We start from the raw sequence: 10,062 nt of genomic DNA on the forward strand, positions 1-10,062 counted from the left end.
GTTGAAACATGGAACATGCGCTCCTTTTTAAAATTTTGCTTCAATTACGATGCAGCCTCTCCAGATGGGAGTCACACGCAAGACCTTGTGGCTGGCAATGCACCGTCTGAGCCATCGTGGCAGGCCATCCAGAACAAACTGCACAGGCACAGTGAAGGGAGTATTTGCTTTGGCTGAGAAGGCCATGTGCAAGAGAAGCCCGATTCATTATGACAGCAAGGAAAAGACTGGTGTGCTAAGCCCCACAGAGGACCTGTACAAAAAGGACTAGTAGACGGCACAAGTGTTTTACCACGGTAATCACGACAATCTAACCATTAAGTAACCCAACAAAATTTTAGCAACTGTGCTTGAGAACATGAGACGGCTACATGCGACACTAGTTCATAAACAAAGTACAAAGAGGGCACAAAAATTCAGATAACACTAGATGAAAAATGGAGACTTGGCACTTGTAAGTTGTAAGCTGCAATATCATGAGCAACAACATATGCACACACCTTAACGACACAAGGCAGTTTCAAGCAGTTCATGAGATACAACACGTGCACAGACTGGCTCTACTCAATGCCCTGCGTGGGCATCTCAGTCGGGCAGCATTTAGGTTTGCTTTCCAAACAACGAGTGCCCAAAAAAGAGGGGCAGGCCTCCTTCCAAGATCTACATCCCTCTCCGAAACTAACCGAGGTTAGAAACTCGATGGTCTTGATTCGAGCTGGAGATGTTTGCACCAATTTGAGACAATGGTGTCCCACCATGGATCGAAGCTATCACAGGCAGAGTTGCACTTGTTTGGATCTGAAAGGAGAAACACTTTTGTGACACCACACTGAACACCAACGGGCCCCCAACCGCATCGGCCACAGTGCCCAGTGGGGTGAAAGCGCGACCATGACAGGCCCGCTCCGGGCACTCCCACGGCCGGGATACGACGAAGGAATGGGCACAGCAAAGCCATTTCCTCACTGGCCTCAACTGCAGGTATGACACATCATGGCAGGAGGTTCGCAAACAGAGACAGTTCACATGCTGACACACAGAAAAGTAGCACATGCACAGCAAAAAGAAAAAAGCCACGTACTGTTACCAGATATATTACCAGATACAGCACAAGGTTGGTTCGACAAATTTCTCTGAACATGAACCAAAATACACTTTGGCACCAAGAACGCTTAAACAAACTAGAGGGAAGATGACCAGATATTTTTAATGCCACACAGTGGCCAATAAATAGAGGCAAAGGTCCCGTAAGCAAGGGGAAAAAAAAAGGTGTGTTGCTGTACAGCGCACAGGAACCAATATCAAGTCATGTAGCAGAAAATTGCGAGCCTACCGTGAGCTAGACCAATGGTTCTTAACCCCCAGTGGGGAGGGGGACCCCTTGTGGGCTGGCAAAAAGGATGGAGGAGCCCACGATGACCTACATTCGTGCGATTCACTCCGGCAGCTAAAAGTTGCCCAAACCTACACATGTGCCTGGCTTTTTTGCATAGGGCAAAAACAAAGCCTGCATCAAAGCAAAGCCGGTGCTGGGCAAAAAGCAAAGCCTGCATCGAAACAGGGGCTATGTGGAGAGAAAAAAAAAAAAAAAAAAAAAACGTACCTGTCAAGCAAGCGAAGCACTTTTTTTTTGCAATGGCAGCAAGGCTCGGCAGAACAGAGAAATGAGGAGAAAGTGCTCGGGAAAAGGCTTCACAGACCCAGTGGGGTACGCAGACCCCATTTGAGAACCACTGAGCTAGACAAATGTAAGTGGCAGAGCAGGCGGGAGCCAGAAGGAACCGCAGGTAAGGGGAACTAATTCCTGGACTTTGTGGCTTTGCAGAATGCAGGCAGTCTGCCCAACATGAGAGCGCCTACATTTTCAGTAATTTCACTACGCACCCCCTAGGGGGTGTGTAGACCCCTCCCCTAGTGTAATGGACACCCCCCCTTCAATCTGTAAATTTTACTCATGTTGATTCTTGAATTAAACGGCTGGGCAGTTTGGCCAAGTTCCAATATAAGGAGGAGGGAAACACCGTGGTACCATCTAAAGTGAGACAGAAAGGGAAAATCTACTCGCATCTAAGGGGCTTTTCTTCACACCAGGGACCAAATTTCTCTGAGAATATGAACCTAGTAGGAAGCTTTCGCTGCAGTGGACGTCAGGTGAAAAGAAAAAGGAAGGGATGTGGTTTGAGGCATGAAACTCTAAATGGAGAATGTTTTTAAATGCAAAGAAGGCATCAATATTGGAAACAAGTGATACAAGCTAAAGCAAATTTTATGAAGGAATAAAAAGAAACATACGCCACATGGATGAGCATTTGGTTAATAGACGTCTATTATTGTAGTAGTGGACTAAAAAAGAAACAGTTTGTGTCTGGCTTTTCGCCTCCCCTGCCTCCCGCCCTCCCCCCGCCCAAAGCCATTGAGACACCCCCTTGATTCAATTGCTGGGGAAACCCCTGCACATTCTGACCTTCAATAAATCAAATAGTGTACTAGCCAACTTTATAAGCCTTGATGTGCGGCAAAAAGTGCACGAATTTGGCCGGAAAATTCAACAATATTGTGGGCGAAAGACACGGGTGTCGGCAGGATTTTTTCTTGAGGGCATTCAGGAGGGAGAGTGGGCAATTGTGCAGGGGAATCCTGGGGGGAGGGGGGTGTAAGTGCCCCTTTCGCACCCCCCTGCTGACGCCCATGGCGAAAGATGAACTGGGGTCAGAAAAACTGCTCTGAGAAAGCAAGGCAGTTTGTGGCGATGTGGGCAATTTGAGGAGTGTGGCAAGCTCAATACCTACGCATGAGTGGAGTGCAAAACTTTCTCATGTTTAGAAATGTAAAAGACACTCGGTAGGATTTACATTCAGCAGATTTTTCCTAGCTGGGAAACCACTGCCTTTCTTATGCAAGCAAAGCCCCACACCAATCGCAAACTGCTATTGCATGTGGGGGTTTAGAGAGGTGCCCAAGTAACCGCTCGTACGGCCTCCCACTACTGACTGCAACAGCGCTCTCCTCCGCAGAGCCCCTGCTGCTGGCAGGGATGTGCAGAACCCACGTGGACCCTGATCCCAGGGCCACAAAGAAGTGCTCCGGCTTACGACTCAGCCATGCACCCACACAGGCCTCCAGGAACCTCAGTTGGGCACTGGACCTGAAGGGGCAGGCCCCAGAGCTTCCTCTCTTTTGGTCCCACTTTTCGAGGCTTTTTTTCTTCTTCTTCTTTCCAGGATGTGTTCAGGTCAACCTCAACGGGTGCCACAATTTTCTAACCCTGCCCGTTGTGGCCCGTGCACCAAGGGATGGCGACACCCTCACAGCTCCTCTAGCCCCTTGCACCTGCCCAGAGCGCTCTGTGCTCTCCCTGACAGTCCGTTGATCCGGTGCGCCCCTGCGTGTCTCCCCTGGCGGCTGGGGGGGTGGGGGGAGGAGGCACGGCCCACACGGCCAGCAGTGCCGATCGCATCGTCTCTCCCTACCTGGATGGGCTGTGCCACAAGCCCAGACGTGGTGTGCACCACTTGGAACACAGTTCCCCCCGAGACCACCTGGCCAGCAGAGCCCAGGGCCGAGGCCGGCAGACAGTTGGCCTAGGAGAGCAGAGGGAAAACAGGGGTGACTCGCTTCCACGAGCCGGAGGTACAAGCTCCCACACAACCCTCCTAGACTCACTCCACCTAGAAGAGCAAGAAGCTGTACACGGGCGACCCCGGTGTACACTCCGCAGTGTCTGGGCATTCGCAAAAGCCTCAGCCCGGCCCGGCTTGCAGACTGGCAAATGTTTCTGCCTCTAACCTGACTGCCCTTGCTCTGGTGTCAGCTGATCAAACATGCGCCACACACGACGCTAAACAGAATTCTGACTGTGTGTCAGCACTAAACACTGCCACGCTACGAGGTCCCGCTGCTACCTCCTCGTGCCGTTCCCCCTGCACACACACCTGCTGCTGCGAGGGTGCGAGGGAGCGATGGGCCGGCGGGGGCGACGGAGCCGGCGGGGGCGACGGAGCCGGCGGCGGGGGGGGCGAGGAGCAGGAGGAGGAGGAGGCCGAGTCGCTCATGCCTGCCCCCTCCCCGGCGGGGAAGTCGGCGGAGCGGAGCAGGTTCTCGCTCTGCATCTTGCTCTTGAGGCAGGCAATGTAGCGGTTGCAGAAGTCCTTGCACAGCTCCTGCACCTTCTCCAGCTCCAGCAGGTGGATGCGCAGCACCTGAATCGCCTTCACCATCTGCGCACCACGGGCAGCGAAAAGGGCGCTGCAGCAAGGCCGCTCTTCAAAGGCTTCGTCGACAAAAACAAAACGCCACCTGCTGTGCTGGATCTTGCAACCTCTGGAGGACTGTGCAGTTGACAAAAGCTCTACTGGGAGTGTTTGGTTTCCGCTCACCAGGCCGTCCACCTCGGGGTCGTCGCTGAAGAAAGGCTTGCGGTCCTGCTCCTGGTGCTGCACAAAGGCCTGGATGTCGGTGCTGAAGCTCTCCGAGCAGGGGGCCTCGGCACTCTGCGTGGCCCGCTCACACTTCTCAAACAGCAGCGCCAGCAGGGGAAACAGCGGGTGTCTGCAAGCGCAAGACAGCCATCGGACACTGTCAACTTCCAGACAGTTAGTTCGCACACAAAGGACTGGCTGTCAAACCAGCCATACAGATACGATGCAAACCACAGGGACAGTTTCTCGACATATTGCCAGTTTTTGACCACCAGAAAACCACACATAAAAGTAGGCTGTGCCCCAAGGTATGCACGCTTTTCTACCTCCAAGGGAGCAGCACGCACACCAGCATGCTGCATGTTTTGCACAGGCTCTCCAGCAACATGTATGTGCAGTGCCTGCTTCCGGCCTGCCTCTGTCTAAAGGCGGGATTGATGCACCTCTCTCTTTGGCTACTAACCCTTACAGAATGGCACCATCCTCAGAGCACACCGGATCAATACCGACACGTTGACAACGCTGATCAGTGCCAACCGTTCCCGAACGTATGCTGTCTTTTCCCCTCGCTCTGATAGATGTAGACACAAAGGGGGGACGGTTGAGCCCAAGCTAATGCACAATCGACAACCACACGGCATAGTGCTGTACTTTGCAAAAGAAATGAAACATGCTCAAAATAAACAAAAAGGACTTGTTTGAGCAACGACTACCTGAACAGTGTTCCCTCTCCATTGAAACAAAGGAACCATCCCAAAGAGATGCGAGATGACCCTGCCGTGCCTGAATTACACACTTGAGCAATAAAAACCAGCTGTCGTTTTTTTTCCCACTGCGCCGATAAGCCAGCTAGCAAATGTGCCCCCCAAAGCCCCAAGATTTCTTGTGCTGGCCAAGCAGACGGGGGCACCCACTTGTAGACGGCCCTCTTGTCCGACTCGAGCTGCGCCTGCTGTGCCTGGCCATCGGAGGACGAGGCGGGGGGCGGGGGGGACGCTGCTTCCGGGGGCACCGGCGAGGAAGACTCCTGGGACAGCGGCGAGTCCCCCCGGTCCGAGCAGTGCGCGCTCCCCCCTCCCCCCAGCAGGGGCTGCTGCAGCAGGCTGGGCATGCTGACCGCCGTGTCCCCCCGGCTGGACGCCTCCTGCATCACGCACCACGCCGGGACCTCCGCAGCAGCCGGCGCCTGGGGACACCACAGAGCACAGGTGAGCAGGGCTGCTGCCAAGTCATTCCAATCAGGCAACCACAGTGCACATTTGGCAAGTGCCATTCTAGCCGCATCAAAGGGGAAGAAGGGTTTCCCACAACCTGCGTGATGCGAAACCAATAAATAAATAAATAAAGGGGGGGGGGGGAGGGGGGAAGAACCGCTTCATTATTTGATTGACTGCTGGCGTGGCCACACTCAAACCTTGCACATTTTCCATTTTGTGACTCATTCTATCTGACTGTAGCTGTGTTACTCAACAAATGTTTGATGCAGTCATTTGAACTAAAGAATAATGCAGTCTAAACCCAAGCTAAGGCGAATGATAAGAAGCAGAAATTAGTAATTCAGGTAAACAATAATGCTGCTGCCCCCTCCTTGCCTTCAGTGTGGAAGCTCATATCGTAAAACTGGGTTCTCAAACCACGCCTGAACCTAATAAAAACTGGCATTTGTATAACATGAGCTACTGTGGATGGACAATGTTACGAGTTATGCACAATTCAAAGAATAGCCCAAGAGTGCGGTCCGTTTTCCTCTGACGTGCGTACTATGTGAGAGAAAAAAAATGGGTAAGGTTGGTGTGCATGAGGCCGGTTTCCGGCGGCTGCAGTTTTGTACAGCATTGGGGCTTTGCGCACGGTAAGGTGTACGAGTTCTGTCCAAAATTTTCCTGAAATAAAAATACTCCACCAGAATGACAGACAGTTCAAAGCAGCAATCTGCAATGAAGAAATAATTTAAAAAAAAAAAATCATTAGCTAGGCTGTTGCTCACTTTGATACCCCTATCTCCGTACCTGTGATAGTGACAATCTTGAAAGCGATAGGCAATGGCAGCTGGATATTTCTATCTGCAAAATGTTGCTTGTCTAAAGAAATAAAAATCTAAGCAAAAAAAGATCGACTGCTGTGCTTTTTTCTTAAAAAGCGTAACTTTAAAAACCAAAACACAGCCTCGATTGTTTTCACACACCGGGGGTATTGAGACTTCTCAAGAAGGACAACAACACTGCTAAAAACAAGGTGCATTATTTTGTCTGTACTGAAGTTATAAGCGGCTGAACTTGCGCATTCGAGACACGTCTCCATATGCTCTGCTACTATTGCTGCTTTTCGGCTTCGTGCGTTTATACAAGAGTGTCTGTTCACTTCGTGTGGCCACACCTGGGAATGCTGAAACTTTCATATCCTTCTAAAATTGAATCTGTGCTTTTAACTTTTTTTGTTTGTGCTACTTCACTGAATATGCCAGCACAGCCGCAGGTGTGGTGAAGAGACGACGAAAAGTGCACCTCTGGGGGAGTCACTTTCACCAGAAACAAAGAGCAGGGTAACAAAAATTCTCGGTGTGCCGACTGCCATAACTGATCCCACGCCAGCCGCTTGTTAAAAAAGGGGGCACTCATTTAAAAATAGGGCTTGGTAAATGAAAAATCTAAAAACTGCAATTGATTTCTAGACTGGAAAAACACTAACATTTACTAGGAAGCACCTATAACATGTGAAAGCCCACTGTGCTAAATTTAGTTATAGTTCAGTGACAGCAGGAAAATGGTACTGAAACAGAAAAAGTTGCAGGCGTGAGCTTTTTGGCACAAAGGTGTTTATTATAGTAAAAAAAAAAAAACACGTAATCCTGGTAATCTGCTTCATTCAAAGCAACCACACTGAGACTTCGCTATGCATGAAGCTCCAGCTACTTGTGGCCTTGTGAGGCAAAATTCACAAACTGCAGTCTGCAGCCTTGGGAATGGTCCCAAACGCACAAACAACGCCTCCTGCCTGGCACGTGCACTGCCTGCACTTCGGCGATTCCCGTGCTGCTCTCCCTCTGGCATGGACACACAGAGGCAGCGGCATGCGAGGAGGACTGCAGGGAATGCCGTGCTTCCCCGACACGGCCCTCTGGGGAGCAGAAAACAGGCACGCCCATTTCTTTCCCACTTCCACCGCTTCTTCCCTTCACACAAGCAATTTATTGGCATTTTACCTCGTCATACCTACCCCACAGAGCAACCCATGCAGGGGGAAGTGAACAGACAAACTGGGATACCTGCACGACTGGCAAGCTGTCCAATAACAAAGCTATCACTTCGTTTTGGCGTGTCACTGCAGTGCTGCCAAGGTACCCGTATCATTGACCTGCTCTACACTTTGTAATGCATGGTACTTCCACATGGTGCCCCCGGCCTGTTTTCGTTTACAACATTTATGCACAACTGATAATGGCTGCTAACGCCTACACCGCTCTACAGTACTGCTGCAGAGTTCAGTCAACAGACAGGCCCGCCAACAAGAAATGCAATGTGCAGAACACCAAAAAACGCGACAAAAGTTTTCACCATTAGTGCAAGGCAGGAAAGGACGTAAAAAAAGAAAATGACTCTAGAGCCGTTCGGGCAATTACGAAGAAAAAAAAATAATAACCCCACGCGGGGAACACGTGCAAGTGGAAATGATAGACGCAAAAAACGTGCACATTTTCGCTGTAACAAATGCTGCAAGCCAGAGCTGTTATATAAACTCGTAACGATAGCTCGTCACTTGCGCTACCAGTGCCGATGTGCAGTTCCCTCGCACCAACTCACCAGAAAGAGGCGACGCGCGTACCACTATTCCGGTGTCGACGCATCGGCGCCTACGGGCATCATTGAGCGATTCGACCGTGCATTGGCGGCGCAGGCCAGCGCATCACTAGTCACCGTGCGAAGAGCCCTACAGGAAACGAAAACAGGCCAGACACGAAATGAGACGTCGATTCCGCCTACACCTCGCGCACATGAATACCACCTTTCGGCAGGCGTCCTTGGGCGCGGCGATGCAACGCTGAGGAACGGCACTCCAAAAATTAAAGAGCCACCGGGCGATTTCTCATCGTCATCCGAGAAAGCGACGAAAACAGCAAAACAACGCGAGCGACGTCCAAACTGTACGAGTTGGAAACAGCAATCCGACTCGCGCAGCGATCCTTGAAATAAAATGTTTCAGGAAAAGCTCCGCGCTGCGTGTGCATCCCGAGGCCGCTTAAAACTGATAACAATCTTGAAACAGGTTTCCTGTGAAATCCTGTTTTAAATAAGCAACCGGCCCGTACCAAGGCGCCGCGTTTGCGACACCGCGCGACCGACGGAAATCTGCTCGTGCACGCAACTCCCATCAAGGCATGATTCACGGGACCTGCCAGTTTTATCGCGCGAAACGCTCAAATTGTCGCCACTTTCTGCACCCGCGTGGACACGGAGTCCTTCGTTCGCGCTACCGCACCTGCCATTTGGAAGACTGCACAGTCCAACTCACTACTACTGTGTACGGTACGGCCATTGCACAGTTCAAAACCCGCATTCGCCGTCAAAATACACGCCTGCGGCGGTGAACGGCCGCGCGGCGGGGAGTCTGCACCTGTCAATTTGCTAGCGCAACTCCTCCTTTCGTCAAGAGCTCGCACGCTTCGCAGCGCACTCGCGCGTTTGCGTAACGTCCCCCTGCATCGCAAGCCTCCCTATTCGCCGTTTGCGGCCGTGACAACGGTACTTAGTGCCGCGTGCGACGCGCTTTCAAGCATGAACGGTTATTCAGCAGTTTGAGTGGCAGCTTACCAAAGTGTCAGTCTTCGTCAAAAATGGCGGCGTCAATTACCGAAAACTACAGCCCACCTCAGATTGACGCTTCTGACGTCACGCAGGGCTCCGACTGGGATAGCGGATTTCGAACATACCCACTTATTTTCGTCAAAGGAAGTTATATCCACGTTTAACTACAAATTATTTAATATAATAGCGCTTTATAAAACGTGTTTAGTTTATTATGCTTTCAATATAGTATCCCAGATACAGATAACACGTTCCGTCAACTACAAAATCCCTTCATAGTTCTCCACCCATCCTAAGCACGTCCTCCAGGCAAATTTTGTTTTTTGGCATGCAAACAGGTTCGCGGTTCTGCAAATACGCGGTTAAACAACATCTGAAATGTGACAGTTGAACGGCGAGCTTTCGAAGCAACTGCCTCCGGTTCAACTATACTGGCAGATGAGCCACGACTCATCGCATAATCACGTCCGCAGTGCAAGGGGGGTAACGGAGGGGGCGTACCATTCCTCTGCAGTGGGCTGGGTAACAATTCGGCTCTGACAGAAATTAATTCTTGGCCTTGCCTTCAGGGAAGCTCGGGAGGAGGTGCATATTCCCGCGCGCGTAGTGTGCGCATGTCGGTCGGAAGTATAAGATCGTCTCTCTGCTGTCCGCAGTCAACAACGGGGAATTCGCAGCTGCTCTGGCAGGTGTTTTCGTACCGTTTACGTCTGACGCGAGGTCGCACTGTGCTGCCAGTGCCTGCGTTCGGATGCACTGGTTCAGCCGGTTCGGCGACGGAAACAGCTGCGCGCTGGGCGTGCTGGAACACGCTTGCACCAGCATCTCTGCTTCCTGTGACC

General features: G+C 51.3%; 1 protein-coding gene across 5 annotated transcripts in view; it reads right to left on the reverse strand.

Annotated features, from left to right (window-relative positions):
• LOC144178129 (homeobox protein PKNOX1-like) overlaps positions 1-9,848 on the reverse strand; it is a 33,575-nt gene extending 23,727 nt beyond the window's left edge. The window contains exons 1-7 of one of the 5 annotated variants that reach the window (XM_077705685.1): positions 9,722-9,845; positions 8,219-8,345; positions 5,333-5,604; positions 4,377-4,548; positions 3,933-4,217; positions 3,471-3,581; positions 684-798 (exon numbers count right to left, since the gene is read on the reverse strand). In XM_077705685.1, coding sequence (XP_077561811.1) covers positions 684-798; positions 3,471-3,581; positions 3,933-4,217; positions 4,377-4,548; positions 5,333-5,568 — 919 coding nt within the window. In that variant the 5' untranslated portion in view covers positions 5,569-5,604; positions 8,219-8,345; positions 9,722-9,845. Of the gene's footprint in view, positions 1-683; positions 799-3,470; positions 3,582-3,932; positions 4,218-4,376; positions 4,549-5,332; positions 5,605-8,218; positions 8,346-8,420; positions 9,185-9,226; positions 9,650-9,721 lie in introns of those variants that run through there. The other 4 variants (XM_077705684.1, XM_077705683.1, XM_077705682.1 and 1 more) reach the window with 4 other exon arrangements.
• Between the last annotated feature and the right edge of the window lie 214 nt (positions 9,849-10,062).

Source organism: Haemaphysalis longicornis, unplaced genomic scaffold (genome assembly GCF_048455015.1).
Source record: "Haemaphysalis longicornis isolate Haplotype H1 unplaced genomic scaffold, Haemaphysalis longicornis Haplotype H1 scaffold_4, whole genome shotgun sequence".
Taxonomy (NCBI): domain Eukaryota; kingdom Metazoa; phylum Arthropoda; class Arachnida; order Ixodida; family Ixodidae; genus Haemaphysalis; species Haemaphysalis longicornis.